General features: G+C 64.7%; 1 protein-coding gene across 1 annotated transcript; it reads left to right on the plus strand.

Moving 5' to 3' along the window:
• The first annotated feature begins 10 nt into the window (after positions 1 to 10).
• On the plus strand, positions 11 to 18,419 carry TMEM214 (transmembrane protein 214). Its single transcript, XM_075707760.1, is given in 20 exon segments — positions 11 to 152; positions 321 to 638; positions 832 to 1,022; positions 1,024 to 1,038; positions 3,471 to 3,584; positions 3,586 to 3,622; positions 5,476 to 5,610; positions 7,445 to 7,527; positions 8,275 to 8,380; positions 9,845 to 9,926; positions 10,973 to 11,074; positions 11,186 to 11,327; positions 12,578 to 12,669; positions 12,798 to 12,846; positions 13,481 to 13,594; positions 13,930 to 14,047; positions 14,892 to 14,988; positions 15,245 to 15,413; positions 16,545 to 16,696; positions 18,293 to 18,419. Coding segments are annotated over 20 exon segments (2,385 nt in total).
• The last annotated feature ends 379 nt before the right edge of the window (positions 18,420 to 18,798 follow it).

Raw genomic sequence — 18,798 nt, forward strand, 5'->3', positions numbered from 1 at the left:
GGCTCCCGCCATGCTGCGGGCGCTGCTGATCTGCATGGACACGCCCCCTCCTCCGCAGACACCGCCCCCTCCCCGCAAGGCCCCGCCCCTGGCGGCTCGGAGCGCCCCCGCCGGCAGCGCCGCGATCTGCGTGGCCACGCCCCCTCCCCGAGGCCACGCCCCCTCCCCGAGGCCCCGCCCTTTCCCCGCGTCTGGCCACGCCCTCTTGTGTCGTGCCGCGCCCGGGGCCCGCTGAGAAGGCGGGGCCGCGCCGACGCGGGGCGTGGTCAATGAGTGGGCGTGGCCGCTTAGTGGGCGTGGCTTCTCCTGCCCCGGCGCAGGCGGGACCGCGGCCGCCCGGTCACGTGAGTCGGCGGGGCGGGGCGGAGACGTGGCAGCAGCCGCGCGGGGCCCGTGTAACGCGGCCGCAGCCAATGAGCGGGGGCGGCGCGCGCATGCGCCCCGCCCCCGCCGGGCTCCGCCCCCGCCCCCTCCCGCTCCCCTGGGCTCGGCGGCCATGGCGGCGGCGGGCCCGGGCCCGGCCTCGGCGGGCGGCGGCCGCTGGGAGGTGGTGCGGAAGGGCCGGAGGCCCGCGGGCGGCCCCGGCAGCCGCCGCGCCTTGGGGGAAGCCAACGCCGGCCGTGCGCTGCCCTTGGCCGGTGAGTGCGGCGGGGCCGGGCCCGGCGGGGCCTGCTGGGGGCCGGGTGGTCTCGCCCGCGGCGGGTGGGGCGGCCCCGGGCGCGGAGCGGGGCCCTGGGGGGGGGGGCGCCGGGCCCTTGCGCTGCGTGGGCGGCCCCGAGGTGCCCCCGCGGCTCCCCGCCACCTTCTCCCCTTCCTCCCCCCGGCTTCCAGCTCCCATCGCTACCTCCGACACCATCTTCGAGCTGGGCTTCGAGAAGGCGCTGAAGAAGCAGAACAAGGAGCAGGTGCCTCCCGCTGCCGCGCCCGAGCAGCCGCACCGCAGGCAGCACGCGGGGAAGAGCGGGAAGAAGCCGTCGGCCAACGACGCCGGCCTTAAGCCCGGCAAATGCCGCTCGCTGGAGGGAAGCCCTGAGAGCCGTGAGTGTGCCGGGCCGTGCCGTGCCTCGTGGGTGCCCTGCCTGTGCGTGTCTGCGGGCCGCTCGCCCCCACCCGCCCCGTTCCTGCCGTCCCGTGGGCGCCCGGGTCGCTCCTGACCCGCGCTAACGCAGCGGAGCCGAAGCCCCGGCTGCTGTCGTTCCCCAGCCCTCGCCGAGGCCGGTCGCATTCGGCAGCCTGCGCTCCCCCGCCGCATCGGGAGCGAGAGCCTGGGCGCTCGGGGCGTTGTTAAATCCGGTCGAAGGGGAGCGGCACAAAGAGCGCGGTGCCCCGTTTCGGTTCAGCTTTGCCGCACGGGTTCATCGCACCCTTGGAGGAGGCGGTGGCTGGCTCCCGCACCCCAGCCCCTCTGTGTCGGGAGACCCCGGGCTCGTTACCGCGTCCCCGCCTGCCGCTGGCTGCAGCCCAGCGTGGTCACGTTCGCCGTGGGAGCGGAACAGATGGCCGTCGGTGCTTGGGCGAGCGCCGGGCTGGCCTGGAGATCCGTCTCGTGCTTGAAGTTGTACTTTTGCCGTAGGCAGGAGGCAGAACGGCGGGAGGTGGCTGGAAGGGAATTTCTGGTTTCTTTCTTCACCCACTCCCTGTCTGCTGTCTGGGAGGAATCCTGAGGAAAGCGTCGCTTGGTGAAACCTCCTCCCTGTCTCACCGGCTGAGGTCCTGGGGAGCCGTTTCTGCAGCTCGTGCTCCCTGCGTTTCAGATGAATCTGTAGAACTCGTCTGTCTTCTTCCCGCCTGTTCTTGTGCTGCCTGAGCGCAGACAGGTTTTAGAAGGGAACCCCAAATTAACTCTGCCGAGTTAACGTGCCCGCTGGGAAAGCGGCTGCCTGGCAGGGCTCTCCCGCAGCGGCCCGCCCGCCCAGCTCCTGCCTTCCACCCGCGTGCCGCGTCTCGCTCGCGCCCTGAGCACCTCCCGTCTCCCCTGCCGCGGGGCAGGGGGGTTTCCCTCCGCTCCGCTGAGCACAAGCCGTTCTCTGCGTCCAGCTTTTGCTCCGAGAGACAGCCCGGCGTAGAATTCACGTGCGTTGTTTCTGCGTGCGCGTCACGGCAGATGTTCCCCGGGGAGAGCGGCCTGGGGCTGAAGCGTGGTTGCCCTGTAACTGTTCCGCACGGCTCAGCAGTGACAAATGCTGTCGCGCGACTGTTGCTCCACCAGCTTTGCTGACAGCGTCGTTTAGTTTTTTTGACGTAGCAGGAGCTATTTTTTTTTTTTCTTGTCCCTCTTCTCAAAATGGTTGCTGAAATAAGCACGCAATGAAAGGTGCCTGGCTCAGATTTAATAACGTGCTACGGCTGAAATCCGCTGCATACAGAAATCTTCGACTATGCAAAACTTCCAACAGCCGTTAAAGTCTTGCTGCATCTCCTAAACTCCCTGAAGTTTAGACAGGGTATCTGTCCCTGCGAGCTCGCAGATAATCTGAGTTTAAAAGCAGATGATAAGCGTGTTCTGTGACAGATGGCGCAGGAGGAGGAAGGTGAGGGGGTGCAAGCTGCGGGCCTGTACTCGTGGTTTGCCGTTTGCGGGCTGTTAATCAGGTGGGTCTTGATGATCTCGGCCGTTTTCTCCTTCGAAGACGCTGGGGCGCAGGGTTGCCTGACGGTTGCCGATCCAAGCCAGGGACGCTGGGCTGATCGGCGCTGAGCTGCGGCCCCGTGCCATCTCCTGCCTAGAGCGAGCCTTTGAGGATGCCGGCGTGCTCCTCGGCGGTTCGCGCGGCGGCTGGCCGGCCCCAGGCGACGCTCGCCGCCGGGGCGTGCGGGAGCGCGGAGCGGCAGAGCCCTGGCTGGTGCGAAGGTGGAGCGAGGAAAACCCCGGCGCAACCCGGGGGCGGCTCGGAGGAGGGAGAAGAGCTCGTTCTGCGGCTGTGCCGGCGCAGCCCGTCCTTCTGACGTCTCTGTCGGCTCAGGGGCTTTCCTGCAGCCCCTTCAGTGCCGGGCGCCTGCAGCTCCCCGCGGGGGTTTTGTTATTCCCTGGTAGCAGTCTTTGCTAATCTGAGGAAAATGCGTTTCCAGTACAAAACCAAATGCTGTCTCCAGGCCAGTGCTCCCGGCTGCATTTGTAGGTGGCGGATATGGCGGGTGGTTTCCATGCAGGAAGGGGAGCGATCTTGGGGTGCAGGTGGGGAGCGTTCTTGGGGTGCAGGTGGGGAGCGTTCTTGGGGTGCAGGTGGGGAGCAATCTTGGGGTGGAGGTGGGGGAGCGTTCTTGGGGTGAATGTGGGGAGCGTTCTTGGGGTGGAGGTGGGGAGGCGATCTTGGGGTGGAGGTGGGGAGCGATCTTGGGGTGCAGGTGGGGAGCATTCCCCTCCGTGCCCAGCAGCCCCTTAGGAGCTGAAGTTCGCTCTCTCTCCTTCCCGTGCTTTTTGACCAGTTCTGCGCACCCCGGCTTGAATTTGCCTTGTCTGTCGCTTCCAGCTCGACCTGGCGGATCTGCAGAAGGAGCTGGATAAAAGCCAGAGCGTGTTCCCCGAGAACCCCTCGGTCTGGGTGAAGGACCTGGCCAGCTATCTCAACTACAAGCTGCAGGCACCCCCGGAGCGACCCCATGCTCAGCCAGCACCCCCACGGTCAGTGCTCTTCAACCCGCCCCGCTGCTACGGGGGGGGGTCTCCACCCCGCGCCTTCGCGCCGCAGTGGCTTTGTGCTTCGCGGAGGCGTGCGGAGCGACAGGGCAGGCACGGCTGGGCCAGCTCAGCGCGGGGTCCTTAAAGCCACGCAGAGCCGGGCGTGTGGGGGAGATGGGGCAGCTGGGCACGGGGGAGCGGCTCGGGACGGCACCGGGGAAGAAGCGGCGTCTGACCGCTCCCCGCCTGCCCCCCTGGGCAATCTTATAGATTGGTTTAGGTTGGAAAAGACCCTTAAGATCTTCGGGGTCCCCACTGTCTTGGTCCCAGCAGGAAGACTGGAAGGGGTTTCAGCGCCATATAGAATCATTGAATCGTTTAGAGTGGAAAGGACCTTTGAGATCACCAGTCCAACCATTAACCCAACATTACCAAGTCCACCACTAAACCAATTAAGGGCAGAGGAAGAATTAATTTCACATTTCCCGGCTTGGTGGCTGCATTATTTTTTAATGAAAGTAAATACTAAGAATCATTATAGTTGGAAGGGCCCTCTAAGATCATCAGCCCAACCATCACCCCAACACCCCCATGCCCACTAAAACCATGTCCCCCCAGTGCCACCTCTGCCCGTTTGTTGAACCCCTCCAGGGCTGGGGACTCCCCCACCTCTCTGGGCAGCCTGTTCCAATGCTTGACCACTCTTTTCCATGAAGGAATTTCTCCCATATCCAATCTAAACCTTCCCCTGGCGCAGCTTGAGCCCATTTCCTCTCGTCCCATCGCTGTTCCTTGGGAGAAGAGACCAACACCCCCCTCCCTGCCCCCTCCTGCCAGGAGCTGCAGAGCGATCAGGTCTCCCCTCAGCCTCCTCTTCTCCAGGGCTGAACACCCCCAGCTCCCCCCAGACCGCTCCCCACCAGCCCTGTGCTCCAGACCCTTCCCCAGCTCCGCTGCCCTTCCCTGGACAACACAACAATCACTTTGGCTCCATCTTCGCCAGGTTTCTTTTGTACAGTTTCTCTTAAGAGTACAGGCTAAAGGACAGCCCGCTAAAGAGGCAGTTTTTTAGAAACATCGGAGCAGACAGGACCAAAACAGTCACAGACGTGAAAGGCAAAAAATCTCCCGTTTCCACCTGAGACAAGTCGGGTCGAGCCTGTCCCACAGTCTGGGCTTGTTCCCTGCAAACTGGGCCGTTTTGGCTTTTCTTTCCTTTTTCCCCCCTCTCCAAACTTGTTTTTTTCCTGTGCCAAACTGTTCTTAGGAAACTTGGTGATAAAAAAGCGCAAGATTGTGTTCTTTATTCAAGAAATAAGATGGGGATTATTTGCTTGATTCTGTGATATCGCTACAGTTGACTTTCCATGGCTACAGGTACAATGAAATTAGCTGTACAGTTGGCAGAGTAGGGACTTTCCCTAGTCACTCCTCCTCCATAAGGACCCACGACCTCTACCTACCATTGTGGAATTCGGGAACCTGCTCGCGGGTATCCGCGCTCACCTTTAAAGGGAATATCCTGCCTGGATTTCCTTTTTGCGCGTGATGTGTTGGTCTGCCCTTGCTTTGCGCGGTTGTTGCTAGGGGTGGCGACGGGTACGAGGACAGGGTATCTCCTCAAACCTGCGTGTATCCCGTAGCATCAGCATTTAGCAGAAAGCAATCCTGTGTTGCTGAATTAGATGCATCTAAGGTAGAATAACCAAGAAAGAAGCCGCTTGTTGACCGTGTGGTGTACGAGGACAAGGCGCTTCTCTGCGGCCGCCTCGCGCGCTGGGCCACCTTGTCCTTGCGGCTAAAAGTCTCCCAAACTGGCGCTCGCTAAACTCTTCCTGCTCCTGTGTTGGCTCCAGACTATCCGTACTGCCTCGTGAGCAAGGAGCTGAAGAGCATCATCAGGTCCCTGCTGGGAAAGTCGTCCAGCGTGCTGGAGCTCTTCTTCGACCACTGTATTTATACCATGCTACAGGAGCTGGACAAAACCCCAGGTGAGAGGCAGTCGGCACGGGCCCGCGGCACCGACGCGCCCGCTGTGCTCCGTTGGTGCGGTGGTTCCCCTACAAGGCGGTCTGGTGCTGAGGCTTTCTGAGCGCGGGGATGCTGCGGCTCCTCGTCGCCTGTTTTTAAGAGCGCTTCTGAGCTCCTCAGTGGAGAAGGCGAGGTGGGAAACTCCTCCCGCGCATCTCGCAGGCGCTGAGGGGCTGTTGCTTGCCGGGGCGGCTCGTCGGTGCGATGCAAAATGCCGCTGCGGGGTTTCGGGCTGGAGGAGCCGGAGCAGGGGTAGCTGGGGATGAGATACGAGCCCGGCACGGTGCCGCTGGGCAGAACTGCAGAAGGGAGGGTACGCGGTAGAAAATGCCTCTCCGAGGGCTTTCGCGTTTGCGCTGCCAAAACCAGCGCAGGCGTGCGTTGCTGCAGCCTGTAAAATGGGGCCTTTTGGCCTTCAAAAACTTGGTAAAAGCGGGTTTGCCGCTGTGCTGCGGTAACGGTGTTTCCTGCGAGGCGAGGGGTCCCGTCGAGCTGCCGTGCGGGGAGCAGGCGGCGGTTCCTGCTCTCTGACACAGAGCACGCGAACGCCCGGCGCTGTCGCCTGCGTCTTCAGGCGTCTGGCACGATGGCGATGGCCTGCTGCTTCCAGCCGAGTGTCGGACGCAAACCCCAAAATGCCCGTTTCCGTGCATCCCCCGCCACGCCGTCAGCTGCCGGTAGCTTTAGCAGCAGCACCCAGGGACCGCCTGTCCCCAGCCCCCGGCTCGGCTGTCTCTTGCGCTGAATGGCCGGTTGTCCTGCTGTGGGCTGGCACAGGGCTGATCCCGTTCCCGGCAGCGGGCGCGGCGCTGTGCTTTGGGGTCGGGATGAGAACAACGCCGGTGACCCCCCGACGGCGCGGCCGCTGCTGAGCAGTGCTGACACCAGGCGAGGGCTTTCCCGCTGCCCCCGCTGTGCCGGGGGCACGAGGAGCCGGGAGGGGGCACGGCCAGGACACCGACCCCGACTGCCCCAAGGGCCATCCCATCCCGCCCGGCGTCACGGGCAGTGTGGGAGCTGGGGGGGTTGGCCGGGGGCAGCCATCGCTGCTGGGGGACGGGCTGGGCACCGGCCGGCGGGTGCTGGGCGGCTGCGCTGGGCACCGCTTGCTTTGGATAGTAGTATTACTGCTATTATATTGTTATTACTGCTACTACTGCTGCTGTTTTACTTTATTTCAGCTACTAAACTGTTCTTCTCTCACCCCAGGAGTGTTTCTCACTCCCACTCCCCCGATTCTCTCCCCCATCCCAGCGGGACAGGGGCAGCGAGCAGCTGCGTGGTGCTGAGCCGCTGCCTGGGGCTGAACCACGGCACCGTCCCAGGGCTCGGCAGAGCTGGGAGGGGGTCGCTGGATGGTGCCTGGGAACCGTGGGGGTCCCCCGAACCCCCCTTCTCTTTTGAACGTGAACAAGGGGGAAGCGAGCCCTCGGCCGTGACGGTGATGGTTACCGTGCCCGCCTGCCACCGCTTTGGAGGGCAGAGCGGGGCCGGGGGGGGCGGCTTTCGGAAGCTGCCCGTGGGTTTCCAAGGGTCCGGGCTGCTCCTGCGGGCCGGAGCCCGGAGGTGAGGGGGTCCTGGGCAGAGGGCGGCTGGGGGGCAGTGCCGGGGAGGCAGCAGGGCCCACGCCGCTGCGGCGGGGCTGCTGCCCGGAGCTCGTTAGCCGGTGAGCGTGGCAGGGCTGTGCGGAGGGGTCGTCAGCCCGCTGCGGGCGCCGCGGCGGGAGGGAGAGGCGTGAAGCGACGCGTGAAGCTGCCCGTGGCTGAGAAAGGCCCCTCCTGTGCTCTGTTTCAGGGGAGTCTTTGCACGGCTACAGGATCTGCATCCAGGCGGTGCTTCTGGACAGGCCCAGGATCGCCACGATGAACCTGGGCAAGGTGAGCTGGGCGCCTGGGCTTGCAGGCGCCTTGCGGGCGGACGCAGCCAACCCGGCGGTGTCGCTCCTCCTCCCGCCCCGAGGATCCCCTGGAGCGGCCGGATGATGAGCACCCATTCCCGTTAATCGGAGCTGTCAGGGTTGCCCCGCGCACCAAGCCCTTGAGCCTCCCTGTGCTCGCAGCCCCGGCAGAGACACCAGTATGCCCAGTATCTCCCCTCCTCCCCAGATGTGCTGGAGCCGCCGTAAGCCCCAGCATCCCGCGGGGTCTTTTCTTTAAAGACGTCATCCAAAACGCGTGCTCCCTCTCTGCCGCACGCTCCGCGCTCTGCCGCTCTCGGAGGCAGCGGGACGCGTCCGCCCTCGGCTGCGCTCGGCGCTCGGGCAGCCGTGGGACGGGAGCGAGGGTTTCTGGGGTCCCTCTCCTTCGAAGCGAGCGGGCGATGGCTGCGGCTGCCGTCCGGCACCGCGGCGGTGCCGGCAGCTCTGCTTCCGCGGCGCTGGGGTTTGGCGTTCCGCCTGCCCCCCAGCCGGCACGGTTGGTGCTGAGGGTCCCTCCCGGGGGCTCTGCCCCGCTCCGGGGGCTGCTCCCTGCCAGTCCGGGCTTCCCGGGGCCCGGCGGAGCCGCGGTGGTCCTGCGGCACCGGTGGTCCCGCGAGGTGATGCGGCTCCAGGCTCATTTGGGGCGGCGTTGGGGTGGGACGGGCCGCAGCTCTTCTCGGTTAACGTGTCTTCGTCTTCACCCCAGTACTTGGAGGTGCTGCGGTCCCACCAGAACAGGCCAGCAAAATGCCTTACCGTCCTCTGGGCGCTGGGACAGGCCGGATTCGCGGACCTCCACGAGGGCCTGAAAGGTGAGAGCCGGGAGCGGCGGGCTGGGCACCCGTCCCTGCCGAGGGGGCTCTGCCTCTCCGGGGAGAGCCGGGGCGGCCCCCGGTGCTGCCCGCACGTCTCCGCTCCCGCCGGCGTTACCGCTCGGGCGTGGGGTCTGCTTCGAAACGCGCCGTCCCGCTGCTGAAATGCTGGAGAGGGGGCTGCAGCGGGGTCCCGGGGGGCACGTGGATCCTGGGGGGGCACACGGGTGGTCTGCAGCCGCCGTGGGTACCTCCCGGCGAGGGCACGCCGGGCCTGTCAGACGCTCGTTTGGGAGCAGAATCACGGAATTGTTTAGGTTGGAAAAGACCCTTAAGATCGAGTCCGGCTGGGTGGCGGCGTTCCCTGCCCGCCTTCGTTCCTCAGCCATATATGTTAGCGCCCGCCGCCGCCGCGGGAGGGGGCTGACTTGGGCTGAAGCGTGTTTGTGGAGACGCAAACGCTCGGCGCTTAGAGCGGCGACGTTGTGGAGCCGCGTGAAGTGGTGAATTGTTTATCGGGGAAGTTGGAGACGTCGCAAGAAGCGCTTTGAATCGTAGAATTGTTTAGGTTGGCAAAGCCCTTTAAGATCATCCAGCCCAACCATTAACCTACACTGCCAAGTCCACGCTAAACCAGTCAAGGGTAGACCAGACTGAACCATGTCCCCCAGTGCCACCTCTGCCCGTTTGTTGAACCCCTCCAGGGATGGGGACTCCACCACCTCTCTGGGCAGCCTGTCCCAATGCTTGACCACCCTTTCCGTGAAGAAGTTTCTCCCGATATCCAATCTAAACCTCCCCTGGCACAGCTTGAGCCCATTTCCTCTCATCCCATCGCTGTTCCTTGGGAGAAGAGCCCGACCCCCCTCCCTGCCCCCTCCGGTCAGGTCGTTGTAGGGAGCGATGAGGTCTTTTGCTTGCAGAAGGGTGAGTTCGGGTCCCGTGCCAAGCCTCGGCGGCCCCTCTGCAACGACAGAAACTGCCCTTACAGCATCTTGTTTCCAGAGAGCATCTTCCCCTGTCTGGGCCAGGGAAATCTCCGGATCCCAGGAGGAACCGTCCTGCCTGGAGAGACGGGGAGCGTGCTGCTCTGTCGTTCCTCGGCGAGCAGAGCAGGCGAGGCGGCGCAGCCACCCTGGAGCCCTTCCCGAAGGGATCTGTCTGTCTGTCTGCCTGATCGCCTGCCGGGTGTTTTGAGCGGGGAAACAGGGTAGCGGTTTTGTCCTGGGTTTAAAGGCAGCTGCGGTCCGGGCACCGGAGCGTCCCTCTGCTTTTCAGTCGCCGCTTGCAGGCGCGAGGACCGCTCGTGGCGACGGAAGGAGCAGGCGGCACGGCCGGGGAGCGCTGGGCATCGCCCGGGGCGTGGGGGCACGGCAGGACCCCTCCTGCTCCCCACCGGACCGCTGCTGGCTGCCGCTTTCAGCCGAGTGTCGGACGCAAACCCTAACCGCCTCTCTCCCGCAGTGTGGCTCGGCGTCATGCTCCCGGTGCTCGGGATCAAGTCCCTCTCCCCGTACGCCGTTGCCTACCTGGACCGCCTGCTGATGTGAGTTACACCTCGCTTGCGTCACCGGGGTCTCTTCGTTAAGAGGAACGAACGCCTGCCCGGGCTGCTGAGCGTGGCGTGGCCGTGCCTGCGTCATGCCGGTGGAAAAACCTGAGCGTGCGTGCGGGAGGGTGCAGGCGAGCGGGTGCGCGTGCCCTGCGGCGCCTGCAGCGCTGGGCTTGCCGCGCGCGGTAGTTCGTCCCCGATTTTTGGCGGCTGCCTGTTGTGTCGAGCGTCCAGACGGTAGTCGCAGCACCTCCTGACCGCGCCCGGCACCGTGACGGCTGCTGGTTCTGCAACGGCTCTGTAGAAATTCTGGCGTTCTGCACAGGTTTGCTCTCTGCTGCTGCTGGTGCCTTCCCTAAAATGAGGCGGGCAGGCGGTGGAGGGGGAGCAGAGCGCTTTGCACGGGCGAGGGCAGCCGCCGTCTCCGGCGTTGCCGCCTCGGCACGGTGTAAGGGAGCCGGGAAGAAAGTCTGGTGCCGCACGGTGCGGGTAGCTGGTGCCGGGGGAGGTCGGGAATGGCTTCGTGGCGGGCACCGAGGGGCATCCCCTGCCCTTCCAAAGGGTTCGAGAGGTTTTATTTAAGTTTTTTTTTTTGTTTTTTTTTTTTTGTCCTGCTTCACAGTAACAAGTGTTGCATTTGGTTTCGCCAGAGGATTTTGCAGAGGTTCATTAAGCTGGTCTTCACAGTTCCTCCTGCTCTTTCTGAACCTTTATTTAATTAGTTTTCTACGATCTCGTTTCTCTTGACTGCATCTCATTTACTGCTAACCCCAGTCGCAGGCCCGCCAGACCTCGGTTGTCTGCAGCCTCTCGGGGGGTGGAAAAGAGCACGTGAACCCTCGTGCCTGCCCCCGGCCGCTGCCCGCTGACTGCATGGGGTGTCTCTGAGTAGCGGCGAAGGCAGAGAACCGCGGTGGCCAAAAATCCGCCCGCGTGTAGCCGAGCGGTGCGTCCGGCTGAAGGGAAACCGCCGGGGCGCGGGCGGCCCTTCCCTCCCGGCCCGTCGGTCACCGCTCGCGGCGTTTGCTTCTGCTGCGCAGGATGCACCCAAACCTGACCAAAGGCTTCGGTATGATCGGACCCAAGGATTTCTTCCCCCTCCTGGACTTCGCCTTCATGCCCAACAACTCGCTGCCGTCCAGGTATGCCCGCACCCCCCGCGGTACCCCCCGGCGTGGGCTGCACGCTGCGGGGCGATCGCCCCGGTCGCCTCGCCGGCCGCTCTCCGCAGCCCCGGTGCCGTCTCCCCTCAGCCTGCAGGAGCAGCTGCGGCGGCTTTACCCTCGCCTAAAGGTGCTGGCGTTCGGCGCGAAGCCGGAGACGGTGCTGCACACCTACTTCCCCTCCTTCCTCTCCCGAGCTACGCCGAGCTGCCCTCCCGGCATGAAAAAAGAGGTGAGCCCTGCGCGGGGCGTGCACGGCCGCCGGCCCTGCGGGACCCCCGATCCCAGCGTGTCACCGCGTGGCTCGGGGCAGCCCCGGTGCGGCAGCAAGGGGAGACGGCCGAGCGGGTCCTGCCCTCCCCGCTGCGGTGGGCGTGGGGCTCTGCCGCCCACCGGCCCAGCTCTCCGGCACGTCCGGCACGCCGGGCACCGGCTGCTCCTCGCGCGGGCTCGGCTCCCCTGCGTCGGAGGCTGCACGGGTGGGCGACTCAGGCGAGTGGGAGCGTGGGGTTGCGGTGGGAGCAACCTGGTAAGGAAGGGAGCGGGACCTTCCTGGGAGCGGTGAGCAGCAGGCAGCGCCTGGCCGGCCTGCGAGGCACCGGAGGACGGGTCCGGTTTGGCGGATCCCCTGCTCCCTGGGGAGGGAGGTTTGGGGAGGGCCCACGGAGCGGCGGCGGGCCGGACATGTGCCGTCACGAGGCGAGGACGGCGGTCACGGGCCGGCGTTCCTGCAGCCCACACCCGGGGTTTGGGAATGCCAGACCCGTGAGCTGTTCGGTGCCCCAGGAGCTGGCTGGGATGAGAGCAGTGAACCGGCAGGTTTGGGGGCACGGCGTGTCCGATGCGCCAGACCGAGCGACACGCGTCACGCTGGGGGTGAGCATCGGGTGTGTCGGGGCTCAGCCCCAGGCAGCGGCTCGGCACCACGCAGCCATCGCTCGCTGCCCCTGCCCCGGTGGGGTGGGGGAGAGAATCGGGGGAGTGAGAGTGAGAAACACTCCTGGGGTGAGATAAGAACAGTTTAATAGTTGAAATAAAATAAAGTAAAGTAATAATAACAACAATATAATAATAATAGTAATAATAATATCCAAAGCAAGTGATGCACAATGCAATTGCTCACCACCCGCCGACCGATGCCCAGCCCGTCCCCGAGCAGCGATCGCTGCTCCCCGGCCAACCCCCCCAGTTTCCATACTGCCCATGACGCCGTATGGTATGGAATGGCCCTTGGGGCAGTTGGGATCAACTCTCCTGGCTGTGCCCCCTCCCAGCTCCTTGTGCCCCTGGCAGAGCATGGGAAGCTGAAAAGCCCTTGCCTGGTGTCAGCACTGAGCAACAACTAAACCATCAGCGTGTGATCAGCATTCTTCTCCTACTAAATCCAACCCACAGCACTGTGCCTGCTACTAGGGAGAAAATTAACTCTGTCCCAGCCGAATCCAGGACAGGGTGTAACGACGTGCTCTGCTCTCTCCGCAGCTCCTGACCTCCATGAGCCAGTGCCTGAGCCTGGACCCCCTGAGCTTCAGCGTCTGGAGGCAGCTGTACACCAAGCACCTCTCTCAGTCCAGGTCGGGTCGTGCCTGCTGCCTCCCCGCTGCTCCCAGCAGGGCCAGCACCAGCCTGCTCGCGTTCGGGAGCGTCTTAAATTGCTTCTCGGAGCTCCTGACTGAGCCCTGTGTTCTCTTTCCCCCCGTAGTTTGCTTCTGAACCATCTGCTGGAGTCCTGGGACAGCAGCAGCAAGAAGGTAGGAGCTGTGGGAAGGAGGAGGTACGTGGGGTGGGGAGACGACCTACCTGCGCCGCTGCAGGAGGTCCCTGCACGAAGCCGCGTCCCCGTGGGACGCGTGTGTGCCCACCCGGCGCTGCTCCAGCGCGCCTGCCGGGCTGGAGAGCCAGCACTCGCTCCTGGGAACAGGCAACGCGCTGCCCGCGGGCAGGGCCTTTATTTGCTTGCTGGCGGGGAGAAGAGCTCCTTTCCCTCGATGTGCTGCGTCGGGACTCGGATATTGTGGATTCAGCCCCCGTTAGGCCTCGCTGTTCTGGTGCTGTGATAAACGGGGAGGTCGCGCTGACCGCGGCTCAGCGTCCCCGAGGAGCAGCACCGCGCCTGCGGCTCCGGAGACGGCTGGCTGGCTCGGCCGAGGCACTCGGTCTCGGTGCGGGAGCCTCGGAGGCGTCCCCGCAGCCGATCCATCGGTCCTCGGCGTTTCTGTCCTTCCCGTCTCCTCTGCCCCTGCTCCCCGTGCCGCCCCTGCTCCCCGTGCCGCCCCTGCTCCCCGTGCCGCCCCTGCGGTGCTGGCTTGCGCGGGCGCGCGGCGCTGCCAGCTCGGGGTGCTTGGGGCCGCGACGCAGCACCGTCACGCCTTTGCTTTTCCCAAGGTGCGTCAGTCGCTGCAGGAAACCGTTCGCTCCTTCAAAGTAACGAACGAGGAGCTGGCGGCCAGAGGGCCCAGCGGTGACCAGGACATGGCCGCTTGCCACGCTGCCTGCAAGGTGAGCAGGGCTGGTGCCCGGTGTCGGCCGGCGGCCGGATTTTGGCTCCGTGCTGGGGTTGCGGTCGGCCTCTCCCGCCGCCGGCACGTGCCGGGCTGGGTGCCCCGTGGCGGCGGACGCGCCGGGGACAGCTGGTGCTGGCCCTTGTCCATTCTCCCAGCTGCTCGGCAGATGACACTGGTTTCCACTGGGAAGCCGGGGGCGGGCGGTGAGAGCGACCGCGAGCGCGGCAGCGTGCCGCCGGCGCGTGGTGCGGCTCTGCAGGAACCTCCCCGGCCTCGGGAGCCGCGCGGTGACGGGGCCTCGTCCTCCCTCCCTCCCTCCCGCCCGCCCAGGAGCTGCTGCGGAAGATGAAGGGCCGGGGCTTCCCCTGGTCGCGGCTGCTGCTCGTCCTCCTGGTCTTCGCAGCCGGCTTCCTCCTGCACGACGTCCGGACGCACGGCTCCTTCCAGGGTAAGGCGGCGGCTCCGCTCCTGGCTTTGCGCGAAAGGGGGTGCGGAGAAGCGTCCCCGGGGAACGAGAACTTTGCCGTTCTCCTGAGCGAAGCCCCTCCACGCGCCGGCCTTCGCCCCGAGCCTGTGCCGCTGGCTGCCCGTGAGCAGCGTGGCTCCGTCGGCGTCTCTGAATGGGGGGTGCTCGGGGGGTGCGTGGGCTGTGCTGGGCCGGGCATTTTTGGCAGGTTGTGCGGGCAGACCCCCCTGCCTGTCGCCTCTCGGGAGGATTTTCCCCCGGGGCTGCCCGAACCCAGGTTTTCTCTCTGCTCGGGAGTTTCTGCCTCTCTTTGTCCCACCTCAGAGCGTTTTCCCAGACATTTTTGCAGAGCAGCTCAGGCTGTGCATCCCCGGAGAGAGGTTTTGGGGACAGGCTGAGCGTGCAGCTCCTGCAGACAAAGCCGAAGGGTTAGAATGATAGAATCATCGGATTGTTGAGGTTGGGAAAGACCTTGAAGATCATCCAGTCCAACCATTAACTCGACACTACCAAGTCCACCGCTAATTAAGGGCAGAGTCATAATTAATTTCACATTTCCTGGCTTGGCGGCTGGGTTATTTTTTAATGAAAGTAAATACTAAGAATCATTATGGTTGGAAGAGATCTCTAAGATCATCAGCCCAACCATCACCCCAACACCCCCATGGCCACCAAACCATGTCCCCCAGTGCCACCTCTGCCCGTTTGTTGAACCCCTCCAGGGCTGGGGACTCCCCCACCTCTCTGGGCAGCCTGTTCCAGTGCTTGGCCACTCTTTCCGTGGAGAAATTGCTCTTGCTCAGGGAATGGCTCTTGTCTCTTCCAGCCTCCTCTTCTGCTCGCCTGCTTCGTTCCTCTGGCGTCCTGCCGGCCTCGCAGCAAGCCTGGCAGAAGGTCTCCCACTGCTGCCTGGAAGGGTACAGGTCAGTGGCACCGGCAGCGTGCGCGCCTGGGTGGGTGCGAAGCTGTTGGCGCAGCGCGCGGCGATCTCTGCAGGGAGCCCCTTTTTGCTGGGAAGTTGTTCCCCAGCTCTGCCTGGACGGGCTTTCAGCTCAGCTCTTGAGTTCTCCTCTCCCCTTGGCCTGCGGCAGCAGCTCCGGCTAGCCGCGTGTCCCCGTGGCTCTGCCGGTGGTGCTAGGGCAGCCGGTGCCGCCCTCACCGCCGCTCGCTCCCTTCCAGGTGGCTGGAGCGGAGCCTGCCCGTCTGCGGCTCGCAGGTAGCAGCCGCCCTGCAGCCGCTGCTGGAGCCGCTCTGGGCGAAGAGCGGCGAGGCGGCCCTGTACGCGTCCGAGCGGTGCTCCTCCCTGCTGTCCCGGATCCGCGACGGCCTGCCCTGGCTCGCTGAGTGGGTAAGGACGGCCCGGCTGCTGGAAGAGACGAGGAACGCCGGCGTGGCCGCGGCACGCGTGTCGGGGGTTCCTGCCGGCTGGCAGCGCCGAGGGCAGGAGGTGGGGGGGGGAAGGCCCCGTGGAGGAAGGCGGCGTCGCAGCTCCTGCGCCGGCCGTCGGCTGCGGGCTCGCCGGCGCTGGCGGCTCTGGCGAGGAGGAGGCACCGCAGCCGGTCTCGGATGCCGTTCCTCCCCCCGTGGCTGCAGCTGCCCAGCCCCTGAGCGCTCGCCCCAGCTGCTGGCAGCGACCCTGGCAGATCCAAGAGGGGAGAAGTTGCAAAGATATAAGGAGGACATTGGGGTGCTGGGGCGTGTCCGGAGACGGGCAGCGGAGCTGGGGAAGGGTCTGGAGCACAGGGCTGGTGGGGAGCGGCTGAGGGAGCTGGGGGTGTTCAGCCTGGAGAAGAGGAGGCTGAGGGGAGACCTGATCGCTCTGCAGCTCCTGACAGGAGGGGGCAGGGAGGGGGTCGGGCTCTTCTCCCAAGGAACAGCGATAGGATGAGAGGAAATGGGCTCAAGCTGTGCCAGGGGAGGTTTAGGTTGGATATTGGGAGAAATTTCTTCACAGAAAGAGTGGTCAAGCACTGGAACAGGCTGCCCAGAGAGGTGGGGGAGTCCCCAGCCCTGGAGGGGTTCAAAAGATGGGCAGAGGTGGCACTGGGGACATGGTTTAGTGGGCATGGGGGTGTTGGGTTGATGGTTGGACTGGATGATCTTAAAGGTCTTTTCCAACCTCAACGATTTGATGATTCTATGATCCTACAACTCGCTGGTTTCCTGAAAATCAGCAGTTTGGCGGGAGGGGGGTGACTTTAGCATCCCACAGAGCAAGCCGCGTGGGTGCTGCGTCTCTGCCCTTTGGTGGAGACGTGCCGCGCCGCATCAGCCAAGCGGCGAACGCGGGGAGGGCTCGGCAATGCCGGAGCATGGGGAGGAGACGGGGAGCGTGATGCCTGCCCCGTTTTGGGACAGCCTGGTTTGGCAGAGCCTCCTTCACGGGTGACCAGGGCACCGGGCTCCTCGGGGTACCCAAACCCGGCGCGTGAAGGGGAGGTTGGTGTTAAACCTGCGCCGGCTCTCTCTGCCCCTGCAGCTCCAGTCCCGGGTCCCGGAGTCCCTGCTGCACTTGGCTGAGTGCGTCAGAGAGCTGCTGCTCTTCCTGCTGCGGAGCTGCCTGCTGCCGCTGCTGGAGTGCGCGGCCGCAGCGCTGGAGCGGAGCTGGAAGCACTGGGTGGACTCCTGCAAGTGAGCATCCCTGCCACCCGCCGTGCCCCGCGCCGCAGGCTCCGGCTGCGCTCTGCTCCCCCCGGGACGCTCCCAGGCCCAGCCCTGCTCCCTCGGTCGGCAGCAGCCGCTCCGGCCCGGGCCGGGGCTGGATCCTGGTCCTGGCTCCCGGTCCTGCTCTGGCAGAGGGGCTGGGACGTGGCGCGGCGGCCGGCGTGCCCGAGCTGTGCTCCTGCGGGGAGCTCGTACCCTGCGGGAGCGGCGGCTGCCCCGGTGCCACCGCAGCCGCTTCCCCGCAGCCACCCCGAGCTCTGCGCCCGCTGAAGAGCAGCTCCTGGGGGAGCGGCTGAGGGGGCTGGGGGTGTTCGGGCTGGAGAAGAGGAGGCTGAGGGGAGACCTGATCGCTCTGCAGCTCCTGGCAGGAGGGGGCAGGGAGGGGGGTCGGGCTCTTCTCCCAAGGAACAGCGATAGGATGAGAGGGAATGGGCTCAAGCTGCGCCAGGGGAGGTTTAGGTTGGATATTGGGAGAAATTTCTTCACGGAAAGAGTGGCCAAGCATTGGAACAGGCTGCCCAGAGAGGTGGGGGAGTCCCCAGCCCTGGAGGGGTTCAACAAACGGGCAGAGGTGGCACTGGGGACATGGTTTAGTGGCCATGGGGGTGTTGGGGTGATGGTTGGGCTGATGGTCTTAGAGATCTCTTCCAACCATAATGATTCTTAGAATCATGGAATCGTTGAGGTTGGAAAAGCCCTTTAAGATCATCCAGTCCAACCATTAACCTACACTGCCAAGTCCACCTAAACCAATCAAGGGTAGACCAGACTGAACCATGGCCCGAATTCTTAGTATTTACTTTCATTAAAAAATAATCCAGCCACCAAGCCAGGAAATGTGAAATTAATTATGACTCTGCCCTTAATTACTGGTGGACTTGGCGGTGTCAGGTCAATGGTTGGACTGGATGATCTTAAAGGTCTTTGCCAACCTCAACGATTCCATGATTCCAGGATTCCCAGTTTTACTTTCATGAAAAAATAATCCAGCCGCCAAGCCAGGAAAGATGAAATTAATTCTTCCTCTGCCCTGCACTGGGTTGGTGGTGGGCTTGGCAGCGTTGGGTTAATGGCGGGGCTGGGTGATTTTAAGATTAATTCGGTCTTTTCCAACCTCCACGATTCTATACAAAGGCCGGGGGTGCTCGCCCCGGCCCTGACTCCCGCTGGGAGCGGGGCCACCCGTGGGTGTCGGAGCCGAGCGTCCCCCCCGCCGCCGCGGCACCGGGCTCCGCGCTCCCTCCCGCTCTGCGCCGGGGCCGGCGTTCCCGGGCAGGGCCGTCGGCAGGCGATTCGGGACCCATTTCTGCAGCGCTCGGGGTTCGGGAATGACGCTGGAGCGGGGCTCCGCTCGCCGCCCGGCTTGCCTGGCCGCCGCCTTGGCACCTCCCGACCGGAGCCGCGTGCCGACGCGCCGGGGTAGCCGTCTCCGCTGGCACCGGCGCTGCCGGAAAGCCGGGGCGAGCGGCGTGCGCGCTCCGCTGCGGCCGCATCCCTTGGGACGCTGGGGCTGGGTCGCCGCCGCGTTCCCTATCCGTAACCTCTTCTCCTCGCTTTTCCCAGCGGAGAAGCCTCGTGGGACTGCGTGAGGGAGCAGCTGGCGAGCTTCACCTATTCCTCTTGGATTTACCTGCAGAACACAACCGTGGCCGTCAAAAACTGGGCCTTGGCTATGATTTCTGGACACTGAGCCGCTTTCCGGAGGAGCGGCGACGCGGTCCGGCCCTCTCCGGGGCTCCCGGCCACCGTGGAGCGTCTCCGGCGCGGCTTGCGTCGGCCGCCGGCTGGAGACGCCGCGGGGACTTTGGGCTCAAATCGGGCTGGCGGGGGACGTTCGTGCGGTTTGTTGGGGTTTTTGGGGTTTTTGGTTTTTTTTTCTTTCCTGGGAAACACGGCCAGGTTTTCCGCACGCTGTCAATGAGCTTTTTTTTCCCTGTGCCGCTGTCTGGGCCGTAACCGGCGAGCGATTCCCGTCCCCTCGCGCTTCGCCCGCGGCCGCCCGGCGCCGTGCGGGGGAAGGGACCAGGCCCCTCATTATTTTCTTTTTCCTTTTTTTCCCCATTTTAATT

Source organism: Pelecanus crispus, chromosome 3 (genome assembly GCF_030463565.1).
Source record: "Pelecanus crispus isolate bPelCri1 chromosome 3, bPelCri1.pri, whole genome shotgun sequence".
Lineage (NCBI taxonomy): Eukaryota > Metazoa > Chordata > Aves > Pelecaniformes > Pelecanidae > Pelecanus > Pelecanus crispus.